Source organism: Solanum stenotomum, chromosome 1, assembly GCF_019186545.1.
Source record: "Solanum stenotomum isolate F172 chromosome 1, ASM1918654v1, whole genome shotgun sequence".
NCBI lineage: Eukaryota > Viridiplantae > Streptophyta > Magnoliopsida > Solanales > Solanaceae > Solanum > Solanum stenotomum.
This window is the reverse complement of record NC_064282.1, coordinates 25,172,332-25,199,767: the sequence shown is the minus strand read 5'-3', so window position 1 is coordinate 25,199,767 and position 27,436 is coordinate 25,172,332. Positions and strand designations below refer to the sequence as shown.

At 31.7% G+C, this 27,436-nt stretch overlaps 1 protein-coding gene across 1 annotated transcript; it reads left to right on the top strand.

Moving 5' to 3' along the window:
* Window positions 1-9,209: 9,209 nt before the first annotated feature.
* LOC125866923 (uncharacterized) lies at window positions 9,210-9,758 on the top strand. The gene has a single exon (XM_049547352.1). The coding sequence runs from the start codon at window positions 9,210-9,212 to the stop codon at window positions 9,756-9,758; it is 549 nt and encodes a 182-aa protein (XP_049403309.1).
* The last annotated feature ends 17,678 nt before the right edge of the window (window positions 9,759-27,436 follow it).

The following is a 27,436-nucleotide window of genomic DNA, read 5'->3' as shown; positions in this document are numbered from 1 at the left end:
CGGAGTTTCCGTCCGAGGTGAAATCACGCCAAGTTCTCTGCTACACCTTCTCTCCCCAGAGAAAATCAATCAAATATTGCAAACGACGGGAATTGTCTTCGAGTCCCCATCCTAAATCATTCTAATTTTGACCGATTCCATTTGAAGGTGGAAGTTAGTTTTTGAGTTTTTGAATCAAATATTGCTCATGTATCTTTATTCCTATTTTACTCAGAGATCACTAATTTAGACATCTTTATCTATATGGATTTGAGTCTCTTTTTTTCCCCAATAATATAGTGTCTTTCCTTTAGTGTCTTTTTGATGGATGATGCATAATTGTTCTTTGTCTTTCTTCATGTTTCTTTGTTGATTATGTACGTAAATTTGTTTGTTTGTTTGTTCAAACGCCTCTTATGAAATAAAAAGGCAGAAGAAAGAACTAAATAAATTTCCTAAACCTTTTTCTTGCATCTAAAATTTGTTTGTATGAATTTATATTGAAGATAACTAGAAAAATTAAACGGCTTTCTAATCAATATTATCCTATTTTTTATTTGTTTTAAACGGTTTTCTAATCAATATTATCCTATTTTTTATTTGTATAATGTGTATTATCGTTTTTCGATTGCAGGTACCACATGAAGAAAACTAACAAGTCCAGATTTTAGTTTACTGTGTATAATTCGTGAAATGGTTCAGCCATGTTTGTTGCCAGGAGCAACAAGATCAAGTAGGTAAGAATTAACACTTTAGTTCTATTTCTATTGTTGATGATCATAGTAGCCCTTTTACCATTTTGTATAAATGAGTTGTTCTATTTGTACAGATAGGGTGGAGGGGAACATTTAATTCTTTTTATCTATTAGTTTTCAGTTCTTATCTTTGGCGTGTGGTAGAGCAATCTGATAGCCCGCAAGGCTCATAAACTTGAGGTCACGGAAACTGCAGTTACTTTTCTATCCTCATTTTGTAGTCATATTCCTTTGTACACAACATGTTTGATGAAAGTTATATTCAAATTGTTAGAAGAATGATCCATTGATTCTTAGTAAATATGTTATCAAATTCTGTAACATCCTAAATCAATGGATTACAAGTGCCGCAGAAAGAAATAAAAGGAAAATGACCTCTTCAACGACGATTGACAAGAAAGGAAAGTAGCAATGACAAAATATGCAACTTCAGGCAAGATGCTGAAACTAGGATCACGACACAACTTGGTTACCCAAATTTCTGTTTACAAAGCTTGCTTTTCATGTGTGTTCTTCCCACAATATCCATAATAACCTTTAATGTAGTCATATCCTTAGCTATTCTTTGTTTAGTATTATGACAACTTAAAATTTATCGTTCTTTGTGGAAATTGGATTGCTTGAACAAAAAATAACAAAGTCCTGAGGTGTAGGATGATAAAATTTGAAGAAGTTTAAAGAAAGGAAAAAAATACCTCGACGTTATTTTTTATTTCCCTAGGACTCTTGATAAGATAAAGGAATTCCCCTAATGAGAATGGATAGATTGACTCATCGAATAAAAGAACAAAGCTCTTCTAATTTCTAAATATACAATAGAGTTATATCACAATTTGCACATGCTTATAGTTTGGTCTATGCTCATTTGATGTAGATTTTCAATTGATAAGGTTGCCACATAATTTTCCAATTTGTTGCAACTTTATGATTATGATGATATTACTGGACGCTTGGCTTGAACTATTCATAGACCATATAAGAAGATATATATGCATGGTTGAATACTAATTTGTTTTAGTTTAGATCTTTTTATTCGATGAGTACAAAACTAATACAAAATATCAGTACCAAAACATCATTTCATAAGTCTGCACCACGATTCTACATTGCTATGAACTTACTTATGTTTTCAACGAGAATATATATATATTTTGCAATAAAGTTTTCCTTAGCATTTTAACCTTGAGATTTTTTTCATGGTATATGATCCATGCACTTATGAAGAGGTATTTTACCTCCTAGAGAGTATGAAAAGTTTCAAACATGACTTTCATAAGCTAATTTTTAATATAATTGTTTTTCTTGAAAAACAAGCTAAGTTTAGGGGGAAAAGTACTAGAATACATGTGTAGAGAAAATGGTTTTGGGAACGTGGCTGATGGAGAAAGTGGTGGCTATAAGAGAGGAGGAGACAAGAGAGTAAGAAGAACAGGAAAAAAGGAGAACTAAAAGAGAAAAAAGAGATATTTTTGTGCTAAATATTGTACGCTTGGATCTCTATTGCTTCGTAAGAAATTTTTGTCAATTAGCCATATCTGAACTTATATTTTCAACTGTTCAGTTCAATTTCTCTGAATTGAAAATGATATAGTTTAACAATAGTTTCCTAATTATCTCCTTTGTCTCCTACTTTATGCTTGCCATCTGCAGGAAGCAACCCACTTTGCTTGGAATTTTTCACTACTGGAAAGAAAGCCCTCTTTAGTATATTCACTATTAGCTGGCTGTCACGATCCAGATCGTGTCGTGATTGGCACTCACACTAACCCTCCGGTGGGAGAACCACTACTACAACTCAAACCAAGCAACTAAACCAAAAACTAAGGCATTTAAATATACGAAACAGGAAAAATACTAAGGAAAGAAATAAATGTCCCATAAACTCTAACAAAAGTCTAACAATAATAAACTAACATTGCGGAAGTAATGCCTAGAACCTGAAAGTCAATGTACCAAAACATCTAAAGTTTAACAAGTCTAAACAAGAAGGGATACAACCCCTAAACTAATGAACTAATCAACTAACTAGAAAAGTCTAAGTCTGAAATATGGATAAAAACGGAAAGAGAACTCATGGCAGCCCGGAAGAATTGGCTCACCCTTAAATTCGAACGATCACTGATCTCCTAAGCGAGGTTTGTCAATAGCCGTTGGAAACTGCCATGTACTCAACAAAAATAAAAGCAAGTGCAGTATCAGTACACAACCATAGTGTACTGGTAGGATCACGCAACTATCCACTAAATGTAACATAAGCAAGTCAATACAACATTATAAACATGCAAAATACCGAACATATATAATATCGATTATCACATGCTCGACAATATACACAATTATGACAAGTCATTGGTCCTCTCATGGAACCCAAACCCAAACAGTTAGCATACCGGAACGTGGTACCCGATACAATGTTTATACCGAAACATGGCAACCAATCTCATAATTATGCTGAAACGTGGCAACCGATCCCAATTAGTTATGCCGGAATGTGGCATCTGATCAATTCAACACTTCACAATCACAATCATAATCACAATCACAATCACAAGTATCTTCTCAAGCTCATACAAATAAGTCATGATTCATGGCATTCATCATTCATCTATATCATTTACAACAAGTGTGATTAATAAAACATTCACATACATGCAAGTATCATAATGAAACAAGAACAAACATACATCACACAATCATAGAATAACAACCATCACCTACCTCGAAACAAGCTTGAAACCCTAAGAAACTTGATCCTTCCCTTTCCGGATTCATTTTGCTTGTTCTTGGTCTACAAACAATCGTAAAAACACGAAAATCAATAAACCATCACCAATTACCCGAAATACTATCAGTTCTAAAAACCCTAGATCATACCCATAATCCCAAGTATTCAAATTAAGGTTGTTTTCACCATAAATTCTAGACCAAAACCCACCCCCATTGATAATGACCCATTAGATTACATTCAACGGATCGAAAAATGGATTCAGAGATTTAAAACCTTACATTTAGTGTCAAGAATGGTGAAAAATGGTCAACAACTCATTTGGGGTCATCTCCTAGCTCTGAAAGTCAAAAAGTGCAAAATAAAGACATTTTGGGGTTTATTTACGACCTTAAGTTGCGTCGAACCCGCCACAGCGGCCCTCACCCCGCTGCATCGGCCCCGCCCTGGCGGCAAAAATCCCCTCCCAGTGGCTTGCACGGAACCAGTGAGCTATTTTAATAATTACAAGACCCTCATTTCACAACACACACTTAACGAACGATTCTCAGAAAATACAGTTCACGCTAAGATCGATTCTAGAAGTTCTACTCACCCGAATTCAATTTCGTAAAGTCGTACGGATTTCTTAACGATTTATTTAACAACTCATGTAATCAAAAATCATAATTAAATCATCCGATTGCTACCAGATTTCCATACACCTTAATGACTTCGATTTCATCCAAATTTGGACTAGGTTGGGAAATTTCAAATTACTACAAAAAAGTTTTCCAACCTAAAATTTTTCCCCGTTGGATTTTCTATAACGACAGAACCCGGTCGTTACACTAACATTTGCTCTATTTTTGAGGATTCTTTATTTTTTTCCTTGGTTCTCGCTGCTTGAAGATGGGATATGTCTTTTTTGAGACTTCACATTGACTGATGAGCATAGCGGGAGCAATATTTTGTTATTTGGATAAGAAATGGAAGAGTGGTATAGTGAGAATGCTCCATTATTTGTTAAGGATTTGATGCACAACAACCCTGTAATGAAAAAGACACGTATCGTTCAAGATTGATTTTCATTTGTTGTTGGTCATTACACTTGCTGATTTTTAAAGTATTTTTTCAGTTTCATATAAACCGTTGTATGCGGCACTATCACGAGAGTGTATTTTGCACTGAAATATTATGGGGTCTGCTTTGTTAATTGACAAATATGGGATGCTTAAAATCACTGATTCTAGGTTAGCAAATTACTCCAATCATGTAAAAGAGCATCCTCTGTCAAGTCAAGTTGTCACATTTTGAAAAAGAGCTTCAGAACTTCTACTAAATGCTCTAGATTATGAAATACATACTAATTTTTGAAGTGCAGGTCGCCTCATGGCTGAAATGTTAGCAGGCAAGCCTATTCTGCCCGGTGGTACTAAAGCTTTGACATTTTATTTCCATTTAGTGAACTTAATTTTATCCACAATGATATATGCTTAAATCATTGACATTTAAAGTCCCTAATAATGTAAAATACTCATACATGAATTTGGCTTACATTGCAGGAAAAGCTAGATGGACCATGACTGGAGTTTCGGTTGCAGTATAGGGAAAGACAATGAAAATATTCATTAATGAGAGGTACGTAATATGAATTCTTATATTCATTTTTTGTATAGGTTGTATCATATGTTTCAAGTATTGAGTTTTCTACTATGTTTAACACTTGCTGATTGTAAATAATAGCGCTCTCTACATTTTGTGTATTTGATGTGTCCAAACTCGATAAAGAGAGTTAATATATATATATATATATATACCTTCACTGTGTCTTTCATTGTAGTTGTCCCTTTTTAATTCAGAGGAAAGATGAGAATGCTCTTAGTGAAGTTCAAGAAGTGCTTATCATGGACATCATAAGAATCTATATGATCAAGACCAAAGTGCTGCCGAAATGCTCCAACAGTGACATTCTATGGACTGCTTCAATTGGATGGTACCTCATCACAGTCCATACGTATTAGCGATTTTAGACAAATAATTGTTTTAGACTGAAAAAGACTTTGCATTAAACCATAGAGATATTTAGTTTCTACACTCAAGTTTGTATATGAAAAATATCTTTTGTGTATGCTGTTGAAAAAACATGTGTAAAAATAATTATCGCCATGTCCATCTAGTTATTATATTATATTTAGAAATGTGAGTTGAGTGTAATAACATAGCTATTAAAACTTGTACTATTTGCTACAGTGTAAGTACCTTTTGGTGCAATCTGATGATTCACTCTATTTAAGACACATGTACCAAGTATAACATGTGTCATCCCTTTGATTACTCATACACTTGCTTAGCTCCACTTCCTCTAAATCTACTCTGCCTTAATTCCATCGCCATGGTTGTGGAGCTTTTTATTGGAGTTCACCGACGTCTCTTGTGCTTACCGTCTTCTTGGATCTCAATCATGAGTTTTTAACTATTCTTTCTCTGTTAACAAACATTAGCTTTGCTGGGTCTATTAGTTCTTCTACATTCACAAAGTTTATTTCTTTGTTTGATTTGTGGATGCATGTTTCGAATGTATACTCTTTATTTCCTTTTCCCCCTAAATTTGAACAATACATTGCTAACAAACTATTTGTGTTCTATTTTATTCTTCACACAACTTAAAATAAATTGTCCGTTGCCCAACCATATTTGAAGCTCTAAGATTGTAGGTATGGGAAAAGTAAGTAATATTTGTATGTGATGAGAGAAGGATTAATGACTTGCCAACATTTAACAACTCGATTACAAATAATTTAACTAGAATAATATGAATTGCACTCTTTTTAAATCTTATTGTTTGAGATGTTTGATGCATACCAAGTGTTTGTTGTTGTGCCAGAAACAACTACATGATATTTGGGGTTTTTAGGCACCTTCTGACTGATGTTATTTTACAACATACTCATCTATTATTCATGAATTTGAGAGGTATGTTATTTACTTCTATAGGATAATATTGATAACGAATATATATGGGGCATGTGTATTTCTGTTAAAAGAATATTGCCTCTCTTTTTCACTTCTCGCACTTCTTCTTTTGAAAAATATGAAATTTATATTTATCTATACTTTTTTGGAGTGGAATTTCAATTGACGTTGGGTTCTCTTTTCAATGGGTGTAAGGTGTGAAGTATCATGCTCTTATTTAGAAATTTTCTTGACGAAACACCAAGTTGTTTTGAATAATTGCAAGTAAAATATGACTTGTTCTATTGATTTATTATGTAGGACTCTTTTGATATCTTGTTCAGTGTAGCTTTTGTTGACTGTCTTTACGGTTGTGCACGTGTTTTGTTCTTAACAACTATGTTGTTCGAACTCTTCAAAAATGTGGAGGGGTGCATGTCGGATTCGCCAAAAGTAGTATATTTTTGGAGAATCTGACATGGATGCGACATCGAAAGTGACGAGTCTGTGCAATTTAGCTTAACAATAACTGGATGCAGGTACAAAAGCATGTTACATTGATCGTGATCAATCATTAAAGAGTAAAAAGGATTGTTATGTTGATTTTGAGAGTTTTTGACCGCCTCAATTTGTTGGATTTACAGGTAAAGTAATCTGTCATCTTATTTTCAGTTGTTTTAGTAAAATAAGGGGTTATGCCTGAAGATGCACTTGACTCTTCTAATTCTTACAAAGTCTAATAAAGAAACTTTCATATTGTAATTTATCTCTTGATTCATATTATTAATAGGGTTATTGTAATTAGTAAGAAAGTAATTTTCATATCATCTTGCTTTTATGTTTTTGTTTAATAAACCTTACATTTCGTCTTCATCTTAATATTTTGTGATGTTGATCCTAACTCCTGAGTCTGAAACAGTACTAAATCTATATTAGACACTAATGTGACTAATAATATATAAAGTTGAGGGATGGATTAGAGCATGGTTTCGTGACAATTAAAGGCAGTTGGTTGTACTATTGAACTTCGTAATTGGTTAGAATGTTGCTTATTCGTATTTGTCCAGTTATGAACTTAAAATACGACAGTTTTAAGCTTTCTAACTTAAAATATTTTAAATAAATTTTTTTTAACTCTGATGAAATAGGACACATCTACATTTACAAGACTGCAATAATTAGATGAGATTGTTCTCTTGAGGTCCTCACAGATTAGTAATCAAAGAAGAGAGAGATTGGTTGACTTACCATGATTGAAGATGCTTATGTGTGTCTTTAAATTAATGGACTTATATGTAGACTTTTAAGCATTTCTTGGTCATATATACCCTTAGTAGTCACTTGTAAAACACGAATTTTTAAAAAAGTGAAATAAACGCTAGACCTAGGATGTTCTTAGTTTATCAAAAAACAAATAAGAGATTGAGAGCAATGTTAGTTGGTTCCAAAGTTATTGAAGTTTAGGATATGTTATTTTTCTTGCAAGATGTATTGCATTCATAATCTACTTAAGAATTTCATATATTCCTATAATACAAATGTCATACAAGATTCGTATAATAACATCAATAGTACAGAGGACCTCTTACAAAGGCAATTAAGGAAGGATTTTGAATTTGGCAAAACCCAATCTGCATGTATAATATACTCTATATTTACATGTGAATCTTTTGGAATTTTAAATCGATCTCTCAACTTCTACTGAACTTTCAAGTAATCTTTTGTGCAAAGTCGTTCTTGGTGTGCTTTGATTACAATGGCTTTCATCATTGCTCAGACTGAACTCTTCTTTTATCCTCTTTTATTTCTCATTGTAAGAGCTTGGATATTAACAAAAGAATAGATACATCTGAGTTTAAGATACAATAAATTGGAGAGAACTCTAATTGTTATGGTTTTCCAACTCTTTTTGCCCATGTTATTGTCAACAACTCAACATATCTTTCATAAACACATGGACTAAGATTCAACATTGATGAACTAATAACAGATACTCTTGATTGGACTTGCAAAGTCTAAACCGCGGATATGAGTTGACAGCGAGAAAGCCCAGAGAAGAAAATTAATTCCAATGCTCATACCTACGAAATATCTATTACCAAAATCATCTAAACGAAGTCCTTATTATTTGGATGAGATCTTGTTTATGAACAAAATATTGATCCTAATCTATTAAGAAATGATCAATTACATATGTGACAGATACTGCGGTCACTTTTATGATTTTGCTAATACATGTTTTCTTTTTCTAATGATAATAGGAACATGTTGATCATAACTATCAGAACATTATTTATTACTGGTTAATTCTTATTGTTACTTTTTTATAGGTAGATTATTTTATTATATAGTTTCTACCGTAAGAGGGACTCTATTAGTTTGCTTATGTATATAGTTCAGTTTATAACTGATTGAGAAAGGATCGTTCGCTTCATCTTGCTCAAGTCATTATATGGTTTCAGAGCTCTTGTCTTAACTCTCTTGAGATTTCTTTTTCGATTCTCTGACTACCACCGCAAACTCTCTCTTAACATGCCTAAGAACGTCCAGAATGCGGACTCCACACTAGCAGCAACTCTAACGTTGTTGTTCTGTTTAATCCTGTGTCCCAGCTGCCAATAAAGCTTGTTGGCAGCCATAACTTTTCTACTTGGAAGGCCCAGATTTCCATGCTCATGCACGGGCAAAATCTGTTTGGCCATCTTGATGGCTCTTCCCCAGCTCCTTCCACAACTATCACACAAAACAATAGAGAAGTTGCGAACCCAGCCTATAGCCTTTGGTTCCGTCAAGATCAATTGATCTAGAATGCCATCATGGCTTCTGTCGATCCGACGATTGCTCCAACTGTAGCTACTGCATCTTCTGCTTGGGACTCTCTGCATCTTACTTATGCCAACAAGTCCCAAACACGAATATTTAGCTTTCGTGACCAGCTCGCGCGTCTATCAAAGGACTCCCGCCCAGTAGCCGATTATCTCCATCAAGTGCGCTCTCTCTACAACGAGCTCGCTACAGCTGGAGCTACAATCACCAACGATGAACTGGTGGTGAAAATTCTGAGTGGTCTTGGGTCCGATGCCATAACTGCTGCTATGGTAACTCACAACAAATCCATCAATTCCAACAACTGCGCTGCTCGTCGACCCAACAACATATCACAATGGTGTTCCAACAATCGTAGAACTGCCCCTGCGCAGGGGCGTTACATCAATAACCCTGTTCGCTATCAGTTATGCAATAAACAGGGTCATTCTGCTAATGTTTGTCAGTCACAGTCTCACAATCATTTAGAGGCAAAGGCCAATTTTCTTTTAGGTAACCAAGTTGCGGAAAATCAATGGATTGTTGACTCCGGTTATTGACACCAAATTTTGGTCTGATATTTCTAAAGCTAATATTTTTTTAAGTATTTAAAAAAAAAAAAGTTCAAAATACATGTTTTGTTATTTTAATACAATTAATTGATAATTATTTTTATTCTCAAAGTATTAGGATTTTTATCGGTTAATTCTATTTATATTATTTTGTCATAACCGGTTGAATACGTTCAAATATTTGTTCATTTTTTATAAATCATTATTTCTGTTAAATTGCATTTTTTACATATCATTGGTTACGTTCGTTACATTTTTTCATATTAATTTTATCTGTTATATTTGTTAATATTCATTTTTGATATTTTGCACATTTCAGAAATTCATTCGGATAAGAATAAGATTTCATACACAAATATTTTATTAATCAGTGGTTTTGACTCATAGTTTTAAGATAGTGATATTGTACTATTAATGATTTTCAATTCACTATTTAAAGAATAGATTGTTCATTAAGTTAAGAGGTGATGGATAAGATTTTAGGGGTTAATTTTCAGATTTTTAGCCTTCAAAAAGTATTCTTTTATTGTTTATTAATTTTTCCGGCATGTCACCGGAGCTCCGCCGAAATCCGGCAAGTCCACCACCAAAACCCCCTCATTTGTTTCCCTTCTTCTCTTCCCTGCCTCACGCTACCAAACACTGGAAAACAAGAAATTAGTCACCTTATTCTATTCTTCTTCCTCACTACCTTCGAACCACCAGATCTCCACTACACATCACCAACCTAGCAGCTTCTTCCTCACTAAAAAACCCCCTACGCCGGAACCACCAAACGAAAACCCCAACTCCAACAGCAAACAACAACTCAAAATCCCACCCCGTTTCAGTCAAGACCCACAATCGTGGATTTCGAAGGATGCCTAACACCTTCCCTTCGGAATAACTTGAACCCTTTACCTATAATCTATTGGTTTCGTAGACATTTCTTTTATGTTAATTTGTTAATTGGTTTCCTAGTTTTCCTAAAAATTAGGAGGCGACTCCATTTTACCATTTTCCCCTTTTTAAAATTCTTTTAATTCTTTAAAAACTGAATAACTATTTTTTGGTGAGTCACCGCGACGTTGCGCCTTCTCAAAGGATGTCAACACCGGTGCTACTCATCATGTCACAAAAGAGTCTACCAATCTGGATGAATATCATGGTTCAGAAGGCATAGTTATGGGCGACAGTAAAAGAATTTCAATTACTCATCATGATTTTACTGAATTAGTTGCATCAAATAATGCTTTTAGATTAACTGACACTTTGTGTGCACCTTCTATCAAACAAAACATTCTTTCGGTATCAAAATTTTGTCAAGATAATTTGACATCCATTGAATTTTTCTCTTTTTTTCTTTGTGAAGGACTTGAAAACGTGGGCGTCGCTTGTCTCCGATCGGAATAGGAATGGACTCTATGAGTGGCCCAATTTCACTGTTAATAAACCTACTATTCAAGTTGCCACTACAACGGTTCCTCGTCAAGTCTGACACCGTCGCCTTGGCCATCCCCATTCAAGAATCTTGAATTTTGTTTTGATTAAGTTTTCTCTTCTAGTTTCATCCTTGAACAAGTTTACTTTCTGTAATTCTTGTTGTTCAAATAAAGTTCACCGTTTTCCATTCAATTGCTTGTCTCTAATTAGTACTGCTCCACTGCAACTCCTTTTTAGTTAAAAAGTTAATTGAGGATAACTCAATTGGATCCGTGCTCAAGCACGGGCCATTGCCCTCTAGTCATTTATTACAAGAGTGCACTTCCAACTTTAGTCCAAGACAATATTATAAGAATGCACTTCAAGATAAATATTAAATGTTTTTATCATTTATTATTGGGTATAAATCAATACTTATTAAATTGAGTTATCCGCAATTAACTTTTTAACTAATCTGATGGCATAACTCCATAAAAAAAAAACTAACGACAAAATTTCTTGGCCTTCATATATTAAGAAGTCAATCACACTATAACCTAGTATATCACTTTCAAGGGCAGAGCTAGAGAGTCGAACAAAGTACATTTGAACCCTTTTCATTATAAAATTAAGTATATATAAAAATTTTAATGTATAAATATAATAAATGATGTTATTCGCATTACATATCGTAAATAGAAATTAAACACGAGGCACAAAAACACTATGTAATAATTACATAAACACAAATGTATATTGTTTCCGACCTGATCCCATCAAAGGTGATGACCCGGAAGTATGAACGACCTCAGCAGATGGGCTAACGAATGTAAGCCCACAGTTTCCTCTCAACAGAGAATACAGAGGGTATTGAATTAATATTTAAGTGATTGAAAGAAAAAGAAAAAAATGAAACAAAAGAAGTTAAATAATATTGGAAAAAAGAGGGTTATTCATGAACTTAGTTTATAGATTTGATTTATATATTCTACGACTATTGAAATGGGGTTGATAGTTCAAGAAACAAGGGTTAAAGAAATAGAGGAATTTATAAATTCTTATGAACTGAGTGAGGACATTAAATGATTGAGTTGTAAACTTTGATAATCGACTTGGTCTTAACTTTATGATACCAATTCTTTGATTTAATAGAAATTTTACTAAAGAAATTCGAAAAGTAAAAGTACCCTTAAAAAGCTCATTTCCACTTACACCTGACCCAAGTCCAAGCCCATCCTTTTTTCCCAATAGTATACATTGCTGGATGAGTTGCTAGAAGTAAGAGATGATTCGGGCGATAACCCTGAAAGTTAACGTATTAAACTCAAATAATTAGTAGTTGTGATGTAGTTTCATAAATAGATGATGATTTATGATAGTTAAGTAGGAAACTAGCACGCCTAGTAGTTTAAATATGAAAAAGAATCGAATACTTTAGATGTATTTTTCTCCCTTCACTCCCAATTATACTTATTTCATGTCAGAAATCTCATTTTTCCAATACTTCATGCTTTCAGTCCTTTTCGCAGGTTGATAGATAAAATAATCTTGGTACACAAAACATAAAATAACTCATTTTAATTAAAATATTAGTACATTTTACAAGAAGAAAAATAGCTCATTAATCAAGGCTCATGCTCAAACTAAAAAACCGAAGCGAATTTGCTTTGTTATTCGGTATACATGAACAAAAAATAAAAAATCGAATCAAAGTTTGGAAAAAATGAACTAAATAACCACCCCTAGATTAATCACACATCTCCAGTTGATGCCGCCACCTTCTCTCTGACCTTGTATATCGATAGTCTCACATTTATCTTCACTAGAGAGTCGCTCCAAAGTACCAACACCTTCATCAAATGATACTTTTGAAGTGATTCATGCCATCATTGCACCCCTTGAAATTTTCATGTCTGAATTCTTAGCCTATTGGGACCATTTGATGAATAAAATATAAGATGTTATTAAATTTTATATCAAGTAAAGAAAAAGTAATAGCATATCTAAAAACAAAAATTTCATCTGATGAAGCCCCTATTCTTTGGGGCGAATCTCTGGCAAAAAAAAAAGAAAGGTTAGACTATGGATGTTCAGGGACAGAGGAATGACATGGAAATCTTTGGAAATGAGTTATTTGCAACTTATTGAGATATACTAGTAAGAAAAGCATTCTTGTTATTTTTTAGAAAAGATTTTTTTGCTAATAATAATAAATGTTGCTTGATCCAGTATATCCAACATCTGAATGATATTTATAGAATAGTGACAGTGAAACATGAATGCATCTGGTCGAGATACTAGTGAAATTGGCAAAATCATAACATAGAAAGTGACACTCTGCACGAGAGTTTTGTGCAAAAACCATAGGAATTATGCTTTTTTTTGTTTGTATATTTCAAAGCAAGATCCTCGTGATCCTTGCACAGAAATCTCGTGAGACTGAGGAGTGTCACCCTCGTGGTCCTTGCACAGAACTCTCGTGAGATTGAAGAGTGCCACCTGCATGTGCACTTCATTTTCTTTGTTCTATATATATCAATCAGGTGTAGGATATGCTTTATCAAGCAACACTTGCTATTCCTTCACTAATAACTCATTTTCAGTGATGTCATTTATATCAATTTTTCTTTACTTGGTATAACTCCAGTACCAGAGCTTGTGAGGGTGGTCCAGAAAGTTCCTCAATATGTCTTGTCGATATAAAATTTTACCTTATTTTTATTTTTGTTAAATGCATTGAGTGATTTTATTGAAATTAAATTGGTCGTTGCAGTTGAATCGAAGAGAGAGGACGTGCTACTATATATTTATTATGTAGATTGATATGGGAATCTCAAAATACGTAGCATAGTTGGAGGTTCGTCACACAATGTGGGGAGATATCAAAAAGTTTCTCAGCGGCTTCAAAGGATATCAAGCCGCAAAGAATTCAAATGTAGTAGTTCTAAGGTGTGCAATGATAACACAAATTACTAATGAATGTGTTGGTACTTTGGGGCGAGTCTCTGGTGAGGACAATAAACATGCGATGATATTCAAGGCCACAAAGGAGAAACGATGAAAAAGAAAAAATATGTGAGCCTAAATTGAATTTGTCTTTTTAAACTTCCATTGAGGAAAATCCAATTAATAAGATTCCAACCCTAGAAGAAACAATTGATTTTGGAAAGAACCTTAAGGGTAGGAATTTGAGTCAAGTATGGGATTCAATGTTATTGAGTCTCTGCTTGCTCTTCTTTTTCCCACATTAGAAGCAGAACCAAACTCAACAAAAAAATAACTATAGAAAAGAGAAAAAAGATATAACTTTTTCCTTTTTTTTTCTTAGTATATATTAACTCATTTTTGACATGAGATCAAATTGTTGATATAAATATTAACATTGAAATTTCTAATATTGTCTTGAATCAAAGTATGGAATTATATATACTCCTTGTAACAAGTGTCTTACATATATCTTACCTATTTTTTAAAAGTGTATCACAATGGAAGTTTCCGATTACGACCTTTAGTAGTTTTGATAATTACTATAAAAATGGGGGCAATATCTATTGAGTTAGCAATATAAAAATGGGGGAAATTAAAAAAAGAGTTGAAAACACAAGGGTTGTACAATTGAGATATTTTATGTTATTAGATATCAAAGGCTTGTGAATTTTTTTGCCTTTTGTACTCTCTTATTGTTTAAGCAAATATAAATGAGAACTCTCTCAAATTGTATTTTAGAGCATTAACATTAAGTAAATTTTATAATTAATTAGTCAAATTTGTTGAAGATTTTGCACATCTGGACAATAGACATTAGGGGTGTGCAAAAAATAAACCGAAAAGAATATTATTGGTTATTGTTATTGGATTATTAGATTAACGGGTTTTATAAAAAAATTATCGAATTATCGATTCGGTTTTAATTTTTTAATATTGTGTTATTGGGTAAATCAATATCCACTGTAGTAATTTACTACTTTACCCCTATATAAATATTAAATATTAATCTTAGTACCTTACTGGTAAGTTCCTTAGCTCTATAGTCTTCAATTCACATGACTTTACAATGACTTTTAATTCACAAAACTTCATATTATACATCAAAACCTAAAGTAAGAATTTTGTTTTTCTTAATTTCTCTGTGTTGCACATGTATAGTTCTTTTCATGTTATTTATTATTATTTTTATTTTATGCGCATTCTATAAAGTTGCATCATTGTTTTGTCACGACAAATTACTGAAAAGTCATATATTTATTTTATTAGCATTTTCTTATTAGTTAAACCGAAATCGAATCGATAAGGACCAAAATCAATGAATCAAAAACTGAAAAAATATATCTTATTGATTTGGTTATTGATTTAGCATATTTTAAAAGTGAAAATTTGATAAACCAAACTAATAATACATAAAATCGAACCGAACTGACCGCTAATTGACATAGATGCAATGACTAATTAAAGCTAAAGTAATCAAGACGAGCTTGTATTTCTATATACCAAACGTTGTGTAGTGAAGTATAGATTAAAGAAGAGATTATGCACATCTATAAAACTAACTAGATACGAAAGCTCGGGCAAGCCCGAGCCAAATATATATTATTCGACCTGAATCAAAAAGCTTATTGATTTGATTCATCTATTTATTTTAATTTATGTGACACAGATATAATTAAGAGAGTCAATTAAATTATTAAATATTTTTGTTGTTAGTTATTTTAATAATATCTCTAACATACTTTTCAAATAGTATCTCTTGCACATGTGATATTTTGTAAGTTAATAATTTTTTAATATATTTATTTAAATAAATTTGTTAATTATTATGATTTATGTAGCACATGTGAAATTTTCAGACTTGATTAATTTTTTAATATATTTTAAAAATATTTTAAGTAGTTAATTATTGTGATTTATGGTATTCTTAGGTAACATAATTTTTATATAATATATGTTACCCTTAGAGTAATATATGTTACCCCGTCTCTATGTGAAATTTCAAAAATTAACCAAAATTTTAATATATTTTATGAAATATTTGAAGTTGTTAATTATTGGGAATTATAATACTATTTCTTCATAATTTTTAAACATATAATATACTAAAAAAATTAAACAAAAAATACTAAATATTGTAGTTATAGTACTATTTTTTTTCATTTTTATATACATTATATACAAAACAAAATAAAAATAAAGAAATACTAAATATAAAATAGAGGAAATTTGGGAAGAAGAGCAAATCGATCAATTGACAGAATGACCCTAAGCTCCACAAACACTCACTCGAATAATATAGAGTAAAATAAAACTTTGGTACACAAAACGTAAAATAAATCATTTTTAATTATAGTAGCAAATTTATAAGAAGAAAAATAGGCTATTAATCATGCCCATACTAAAAATAACAAATCAAATTTGTTTCGTTATTCGATATACATGAACAAAAAAATAAAAATCGAATCGGCTTTGAAAAAAATGAACTGAACATCCTACCCAAGTTTAACCACCTATCTCCAGTTGATGTCACCACCTCCTCTCTAACCTTGGCTATCAATAGTCTTACATTTATCTTCTTCACTAGAGAGTCGTTCCAAAGTACCATCACCTACCTCAGATGATATTTTTGAAGTGATTCATGCCATCATTGCACCCTTTGAAATCGTTATGTCTGAATTTTTTGCTTGTTGGGACCATTTGATGAATAAAAGGTAAGATCTCATTGAATTTGACATCAAGTAAAGGAAAAGTGATCGAACATCTAAAAACAAAAATTTCATCCAATGAAGCCCTTGATTCTTAGGGGCGAGTCTTTGGTGAAAAAGAGAAAGGTTAGACTACGAATGTCCAGGGATAGAGGGAAGACATAGAAATATTTGGAAATGAGTCATTAGTTACTTAATGAGATTTATATACTAGTAAGAAAAACATTCTTGTTGGGTTTTTTTTAGAAAAAATATTTTTTGTTTATAGTAATAAATGTTGTTTGATCGAGCATATCCAACATCTGAATGATATTTATAGAATAGTGAGAGTGAAATATGAATGTATATGGACGAGATACTGGTGAAAGTGACAAAGTTGTTTAACAGATGAAAAGGCAATTGACACTCTGCACGAGAGTTTCGTGTAAAGATCACGGGAATTGTGTTTTCTCTGTTTGTATATTTCAAAGTACAATCCTCGTGATCTTTGTCACGACCTGAGTCTACACCCTGGACATGGCCGGCACTCAATAACCATTGATGGTCCCAAAGCGAATCCTCATCCTAGCTGACTACAAGCGGAAGACTAACTCAAGCATACAAAGCTTAAAAACTGAATAAAATTCAATTAAACTCAACTTTTCAAAACTTCAACTCAAATGAACAACTTAGAATAAAATAATTTATTCAACTCGCCATAAAATAGGCAACTTAAGTCTTTAAAACATTTAATAAAATAAATGAATAATACAGACTTCTCAACTATACTGACTATCTATGAAGCCTGTAACTGATAACGATGGAAGTCAGGATAAGACCCACGACATCCTGACTGAACTGAAAAGTAAATGAAATCCTCCGGAAATAAGGAGGCTCACCATAGTTAACTCAAACATCCGGATGTATCAACGAAGCTCCTGTTGATGATCATGAATACATGTGTCTGCATCATGAGAAGATGCAGGTCAAATGGCTCAGTACGTTGAATGTACGAGCATGTAAAGGGAATTCTAAAGCATAACATAAGCTTGAAAAAATCTTAAAGAAACTGAAGAACTTACCTGGCTCAACTCAACTCAATATAACTGAACTCATTTCAATATAAAGCAGTCTAAAACAAGTGCACTATAAAGAAAAAGGAAAACTGTTTAAAACATGATGTTAACTCATAATCATAATATCATAAAAGACATACCATGCTCCCTCTCAAAGTCTACTTGTGCAATGCATGAATGAAGTCTCATACCCATATTCATACTAAGCAGAACGCCTTGAGGAACTATGCAAATACTGTTGTGGGAGTTTCTCTAACCGACAACCATCACATAAAAGCTATTGTGATGATACATCGATCTTCCGCACGCTGCCAACGCATCCTATACTCGGCCAGAGGTATATGACCTGAATTACTAAGTGGATCCACTAATCTATGTGAAAAGGATTCATCTAAAAAGTATGACCATTTTCTACCCATGATGGCTACATGGTTTAAGGGGGCTGATAGTTGTATGAACTCTTCCTCATCGGTGTTCAATACTACTCCCAAAAATATTACATTATATTAGCTCTTTATGTTTAAAAACTTACTTCTTTTGTGATTTGAGATTAGTGCTCAAAAACTTAGCTCAAAGGCTATCTTGGAAATCAAAGTTTCCCCACTTGCTTCATTTAGAAAGCGATTACTCTTTTCTGAAAACTAGCCCGAAGGCTCTTTGGAAATCTCAGTTTTCGTTCTTATTTAAATGTGAAAACATTTTAAATCTCTTTGGGAATACTTAGTACCCATATACTTTTTAAAGAAAAGAACTTCTACTTTACTCTTTACTGAACTCAAAACTTAAGTCTTAAAACAAAGTTAAAACATTTGTAAAAGACTTCTTAAAATATGGTTCATGTCGAATTATGGATATGAACGACTCAATGCAAGGTTTTCAATAACCATAGATAGAACTCAAATACTTGGAACTCAAGAACTTCAATGATACTACTCATTTCAAGAATGCTCAACTCAGAGTTCATGCGGAATTATGAGCATGAACTACTCAACTCAATGACTCAAAGATACTTCTCATCTCAAGACTGCTCGAATTATAGGGTTCATGCGGAATTATGGACATGAATAACCCAACTCAAGGACTTCATGGGTAACATGTAATAGTCCCATGATTAGGAATATAATCTCAAATGGGTTAGAAACTCAATACTTAAGACTTAGGACATGAAGATATTACTCCTCTCATAGATACTCAACTTCTGGAGTTCATGCGAAATTTATATGCATGAACGACTTGACTCGTAGGTCTACATAACATTATCGAACTCATGATACAACTCTTCTCATTGATCTCATACTTACTTTCTCAAAATTTACTCAAATCGATTATGAATCTCAAAGGATTCACAATTGAACTCAAAAGCTTTCTTGAACTCTACTCTTAACTCTCTCTTGAATGTGAATTGTGAATTCAAGAGTTATGGTTCATGATATGAAAGATCTCATGATGAAAAAATAGACTCATGAATACATTCTCCTCACTCTCATGCTCACTTACTCGAGTCTTGAAACAAGTTACTAGAAGTTGTAGAAGACTCCACAAAATGATTCAAAGGACTTTCTTAGAATGTTCGAAAGATTTCTCAAAACTTAACTCTTAACTCTACCTTGAATTTAAATTATGAATTCAAGGTTATGATCATGTTAGGAATGATTTTAGGTGTTTAGAAGTTGCTTAGAGTAGTTAGAATCGAAAAAGAGTGAAGTTACCCTTCGAAAGAACTCAAACGGAGAAATCGATTGCAAACTGGACGGGGCAAGCGGCCTTTGGGCTATGGGTGGCGCGGAGCGCCACCCCCTAACATTCAGAGCCTACTTTGGGGCGCTCTGGCTGGGGCGACACGCCAAGCCCCAACCCATAAAACCCGACGAATTTCTTTGTTAATTTTCTCACCCTAACTCACCTAGAATCGAACGGTTTCTTCCCCAATCACTTAGAATTGATTACTTAAAATAAGTACATTCTAATATACTCAATACATCCCTTAAAACACTCACTTTGATCTCAATAAATCATCCAAAATCCAACACCACAAGATTTAGAATGAACTTCAAGAACACCTATCAATAACTCAAATCTTTCAACTTCAAGAATGAAATTTGCGCTGAAAATAACATGTTTGGCGTGTGGGTGAACAAACCCAACACTATGAAGGCTTACATAACTCTTAGGGATCAAAACCATGGCTAAAATCCGCAACAACACGCAAGAATCTCGACGAACACTTGATCCTCTCCTCTTTTCTCCTCTTTTCTCTTCTTGAACTCTCAACTAAAACCCTAGGCGTATATTAGGATTACAAAATTGAACCTAATAGTATTAGACCCCTAAAATATTACTAAAAATGAATTAAATCTGATTGGGTAAGGAAAAGACCAAAATACCCCTCACTATTTTTGGCTAACTTTCCTTAACTGGACAGCCTAACTTCAACTAGCCATATCTCACTCATCTGAATTCGAAACTTAGCAAAGTCAGTGGCGTTGGAAATATAATTCAAAGGTCTTTCCTACGATATCTTGTAGCACATCTAACTAAGCATGTGCTAGGAGTTATGATCATTTCAAGTTGACCCAAAACTCATAACTTAAGCATAACTTGCAAAATTTCAGATTTTACTATTTCCAATTTAGTTCTTTTCGAACTCAAGGTGCTACATCTAGGGGTGTTCATGGTTTGGATAAAAATCGATCCAAACCGAAAAAATCAAACCAAACTGATTAAATTAACCGATTTAATTTGGGTTTTGGTTTGGTTTGGTTTTAGATTGTTAAGAACCGATAGTGTTTGGTTTGATTATGGTTTTGTTAGAAAAAAATCGAAGAAATAACCGAACCGAACCAACAAGTTATATACATAAATTTTATTATTATACATACATAATATATTATATTCATAAACAATTTTAAAGATTTTATATATGTTTCATCAAAATTTATTTATAATTTACTTATGAAAGAAAAAATGTCCAAGGTGAGAACATTTTTCTTATTGGTTTCATGTTATATGAGTGTATGGAAATTCTTTGTGGGACTGAAAATGTCATTGCCTCTTTTTTCTATGCCAAAATAGTGAATTTTGAAATTTTATTCAGTAAATTCAATGATCGAAAGCTCTATAATGCCAGTCATTCTAACTATTTTTTTGTTTGAATGGATTGTTGTCACTTTTTTCAAGTTTTGAATGAATTGTTTCTTTTATTTTATGTATGGTTAATAACAGAATAACCGAACCAAACCAAACAAAAACCGAAAACAACCAAACCGATAAATATATACTATATTTGGTTTGGTTTGGTTTTGGTAATTTTAAAACCGATTAAGTTGGTTTGGTTTTGATTTTAACCAATAACCGACCCAAACCAAATCGTGAACACCCCTAGCTACATCTAGTGAACTTAACACTTAAGAAATTTTAATTCCTCGGTAAAATCCTACTCACAACGAAGGATGGTTCAAGTCTTAGCTCAAAAAATTTCTGGGATGTTACAATCTTTGCACAGAACTCTCGTGAAGACTGAGCAATGCCATTTGCATGTACACATCATTTTCATTGTTCTATATATATCACGCTAGATCAAGCAACACTTGTTATTCCTTCACTAATAGCTCATTTGTAGTGATTCCATTTATATCAACTTTTCATCACTTGGTACATCTCTAGTACGAGTGCTTGTGGGGGTAGTCGAGAAAGTTCCCAATATGTTTTTGTCGATATAAAAATTTACCTTACTTTTCTTTTTGTTAAATGCATTGAGTTATTTTATTGAAATTAAATTAATTGTTGAAGTTGAATCGAAGAGAGGGATGCACTACTATATATCTATTGTGTAGATCGATATGGGAATCCCAAAAGACATAGCAAAGTTGGAGGTTCGTCACAGGAATTGGGGAGCTATCAAAAAGTTTTCCAGTGGCTTCAAAGGATATCAAGCTAATAATATTTCGAATGTAGTAGTTTCGAGGTATGCAATGATGACACAAATCATTGATGAATGTGTTGGTACTTTGGGGCGAGTCTCTGGTGAAGAATTGTTATACTTGAGACTATATCTGAGGCCACATAGGAGAAATGATGAGAAGGGGAAAATATGCATGTGAGTCTGAATTGAATTTGTCACTTAAAACTCCCATTGATTAACCAATTAAAGATTCCAATCCTCGAAAAACAATTGATTTTGGGAGGAGCCTTAAGAGAAGGATTTGAGTCAAGTAAGAGATTCAATTTTCATGATGAATGATATAGATTTCATGAGTCTTTTCTTACTCTTCTTTTTTCCACATTAGAAGCATATGAAAACACAGCAAAAAAAGAAGAAGGAAGAAACAAATATACAAAAGAGAAAAAGATTTAACTCTTTCTTTCTTTCTTTCTCAGTATGCATTAACTCATTTTGATATGAGATCAAATTGTTGATATGAAAATTAAAGATTTAACTTTTTCCTTCTTTCTTTCTCAGTATGTATTAACTCATTTTGATATGAGATAAAATTGTTGATGTGAAAATTAAAGATTTAACTTCTTCATACTCCTATTCAGACATACATATAAATATATGATCCCTCTTCTACACTGTCACATGGAGAATCTTCACAATTTACATCCTTAAACTTTAACTATTCCACTTGCCATCAAAAAGTGAATTGAATCTTTATATTTTTTTGATTGTTCAAGAGTCAAAATGGAGTTGAAAATTCAAGAGTTATCCAATTGATTGTAAGTGTTTTTTGTATTTAATTTGTATATTTTAAGGGAATAAATATGAAAACTCAAGGGTTATCAAATTGAGATATTCAAAAGTCATAACAATGGTTAGAAGCTTGAAAAGTGTACTAAAATTTCATAAACATGAAAATTTTGATGGACCTCATTGTTAATAGGTGGTATAGCAACATTGAGGTTTTCCATAAGGACCCTATAAAAATATTAGTAACTTTCACTTTTATGTTAGTCAACTTTCTTTTATGTTAGTCACCAGTGTTCGTAAAAAAATATTTATAAAATAGTTGCTAGAAGAGAAAGATATTGAACGAAAAAGGCTTAAAACATGTTGCCACACAGTCCTTATCATTCCAAATCATTTGTATGGTTTATAAATTTGATTCGTACATTGCACGATTATAGAATTGAGGTTGAAAGTTTTCGAAATATGGGTTAAAGAAATAGAAGAATCTGTATATTCTCATGAATTGAGTACATTAAATTGGTTCTTGATTTAAGGATATCAATGTTTTGATTTAATCAAAATTTTATAACATAAGTTCAAAAAGTAAAGTTACCCCAAAAAATTCACATCCACTTATAACCCAAGTCCTCCAAGCCCATACCAATTTGTCCAATAGTATGTATTGCTTGCTTAGTTGCTAGAAGTAGGAGATGCTTTGGACGGCGGCAGAAGGAATGACTAAAAGCTAATTTATGTATAAAACTCAAATAATTAATAGTTGAGGTGTGTTTTGATAAGTTAATGGTGATAGTTCAAGAAGAAAACTCACACACCTAATAGAACAAGTATGAAACTCAAGAAACTGAGATACTTTAGGTGTGTTTTTCTTCCTTCACTCCCAATTATTCCTATTTCATAATTTTTATCCTTTCCGCTTGTAGAAAGATATACGTTTTTCACCCCATCTCGAATCAAAGTTAAAATAACTTATTTTTAATTAAAATAGTAGCCCATTTTACAAAAAGAAAAATAGTCCATTAATCATACCAATAAACCAAATTAGAAAAAATCAAACCGAATTGAATTCGATATATATTAACGAAAAATAAAAAACAAAATCGAAGTTTGAAAAAATGAACCAAACATCTCCAATTGATGTCATTGCCTCCTCTCTAGCCCCTAGATATCGATAGTCTCACATTTCTCTTCTTCACTAGAGAGTCACTCCAAAATACTAGCACCTTCATCAGATGATAATTTTGAAGTGATTCATACAATCATTACACATCTCGAAATTGTTGTGTCTGAATACTTTACGATCTAATATCTTTTAAAGTCATTGTACAACTTGTAAATCCATGACAAATTACATGTTAAGGATGTACAAGTCTCCATATAATTCGTTTTCAAGTTTGCTCACGAGGGTTGAAATTGATAGAATTAAAATAAGCTAATTAATGGATTATAACTTAATTCATTTGGTTCTTACTATATTTAGTTTTTTTTTGTTTGTTTTTATTTTTATTTTCTTAACGTACCACTACCTCTTGTTTTTTTTTTAAATAATTTGCTTATGTACATAATGAAAAATGTTTTTTTTCTTTATTATGTTTTTTTTCTTTATTATGATCATATATAGCTTATCAAATGAAAAAATATTTAAATTAAATTTCTAATGAATCAATTTAAATTAAATATCACTCCAACTTTAATGACCCTGCAAAACCCACGGCCTGAGCGTATAAATTGATGGGTCACATTTTAACTCTGACGTGTAAATTATGCCTAGTGTCATTCAAAGTGTTTGATTTTAGATTTTTGTTCCCGTTTAATATTTTTTGTAAAAAATATGTTAAAAAAAATTCGTTGGAAATAATTTATGTTGCTAATAAGACATAAGTTCTAATGTTTTGTATATAAGTCATAATTTGTGGTCAGTTGAACAATTTCATAATCTTGAATATCCTGAACGTCTACCTTATATGCAAAAGTTAAAATTTATGTCTGAAGGACAACATGCGTAAGTTCTAACTTTTTCCTATAAGGCAGAATTTTCGGTCAATTAAATAAGTTCGTCGTCTTAAAATATCTTGAACGTTTATTTTATGGGTAAAAGTTAGAACTTATTTCTGATAAGCAACATATCTAGGTTTTAATTTTTGACAATAAGGCACAACTTCTGATTACTCTCGATTTACTGTCTTAAAATGTCTTGAACATCTGCTTTAAGGACAAAAATAGAAGTCATGCCTAATGGGAAACGTACCTAAGTTCAAACTTTTGCCTACAAGGCAAAACTCTGATAAAGTTGAGTAAGTTCACTATAGTGGTGGCAAATGGGTGGGTTGGATCAAATTTGGGCGGATTGAAAATAGGTAACATAAAATGGGTAATAATTTAACCCGTTCATATTTGATATGGGTAAATATGAATTGGGTAATAAATGGGTTGGATAAAATACTAGTTTATCCATATTTACCCATATTTTAATGAGTAAATAGTACTCTACTTAAGAATTAAACATGGAGCAAATATTTTAGTCTTTTTTAAAATGAAAAATGTTGAAAATGCTTCATTTAGTTTTATTGTATCATATAAGTCAAAAAAAATCCTTACTTTTCAATATAAAATAAATTTATGTAATAACAAGGAGAAAATATTTTTAATTTCAAAGTAAATGAATATTTGCATTTTAGGACTAAAACATGCTTAATACACTTTAAGCAATGTCAATACTAACACATGATTTGCTTATTTTACACTATTATTTATTATCCAATATAAAATTAAACAAATAAAAAAATATATAATTATAATTAACAAAAGAAATGTACATTTAAAATATATATTTTTGGAGGGCCAAAGACTTCACCTTTTCAATTATAGAGAAAAATAATTAATTCTTAAGAACATAAAAAGTAAGATAAGTTACAATATTTTTAGTGATATCATGAATTTTGAGTGAATAAAAGTTAGAAGGTTAACCCATTTGGCTAAATCCATATTTTACCTGTATTTTACCCATAGTTTACCCATATTTTACCCATCTTTTTATGGGTTGAATATGAATATCAACCCATATTTTACCCATGTAAAAAATCACTCACCCAACCCATTAAAATATGGACAGGTTACTAAAATATGGGCTTATTTTGCCGACACTAGTTCACTATTAAAATAACTTAAATATTTGTCATGTAGACAAAAGTTAAATTTTCTGAAGAGGTGACTGGTTTACTGATTCAAAGGTAATATATCACCATGACGTTTGTGATCTTAAATCTTAATTAAATGTATTATTTGTTGATTTATATATATATATATATATATATATATATATATATATATGGTTTTTTAGTTATTTATATTTTAAACAATTTATAAAATTGCATACATATTAAAATTACAACTTACAATTTTTATGTGTAAGTGGGCGTTTGGACATGCGATATGAAATAAACGTTTGGACATGTGATCTCACGCTGATTTCATCTCATGATCTCATATCATGATATGAAATTCCAAATTCTCCAAAAATCATGATTTGAAAATTTCAAATCATGATTTGAGATTTTTCAAATACAACAATCAACTCACAAGTATATATTTTTATAAAAACAACCCCACATTTATATCTACTAACCATTTATTTCATACATAAAATAAAATTTATAATTTATATCATTACTTTTGAAATTATTTATATTTCATATAATGATTATTCTCACTAATATAAAATTTATTATTACTTCAAATTAATTCATACTTTACCATTTATATTCACATGTTTTATTATTTTTTTTATCAAATTTATTTACCAACCAAATTGACCAACATATGGCTAAACGTAACAATGTTGTTCATCTTCTCAGTCATATGATCGAGAAATACAAGTTCAACGAGAGAAGGTTGTTTGTATTATGTGGGAGGATCATTTTAAAGACAAGTACACTACAACTTATGTTCAGTTTTATTTTTTATTGAATTAAAATTTTATCAATAAATGTTGTATATTTTAATAATAGCTTTGTGATAGTGTATTATGCAATTTTGTAATTTTTTGTTTATTTAATATGATTGTATAAAGAATCGAGATAATCTTAATAGTTTTACAACTTAAGGGTTTTATGGTTATGAGAAAACATACAACATAAAAAATTCAAATTGCATGTCCAAACAAAACTTCAACTTCATCTCATGATTTCATATTATGATTTCATATCATGATTTCCTATCGCATGGCCAAACGAGCCCTAAATGTAGATGATTTATTCGATTTTACTATTGTTTACCATCTTTTTCCTTTTTAAAAGTAGATGATCTATCTTTTTTAAATTGAAAATTTGACGTTTTGTGAGTAATCAATTTATTAAGATAACAGTTATTTTAACCTCAAATAATTCAAGTGAGAAAATAACAATATGACAACAAAATTGTTCTTCTCCTAACTAGTTAAAAGGTCATAAAAAATATTATTGTCAGTCTATTATCTATCTTGATTCTTGACCCGATTATATGAAATAGAAAATCTCATAATTATTCAATTATAGAGTTTTAATCCAAACACAAGATGAAGCGGAAGCAATGAACCAAACACTTGATAAAAAATAAATTTTGTATTACTAATTCTGCATTTCTAATCTCTACATTACTAATCATACGTTACTAATCTTTGCGTTATTAATTTTTATACCAAGACCCAGTGAACACTGACCTGGCAGTCAACCTATGGGAAAAAATAAATTAATTTCATATAACTTACCTTTTTGGATAATTAAAGCCGTTAATTTTTGGTTTTTGGAGAATAAATTAATTTCATAAACTTTTTAGTAATGCTTAATAGATTTTCTA

Excerpts from the sequence above, each read along its gene's own strand:
- LOC125866923 (XM_049547352.1), top strand. The coding sequence starts at position 9,210 with ATGGCTTCTGTCGATCCGACGATTGCTCCAACTGTAGCTACTGCATCT.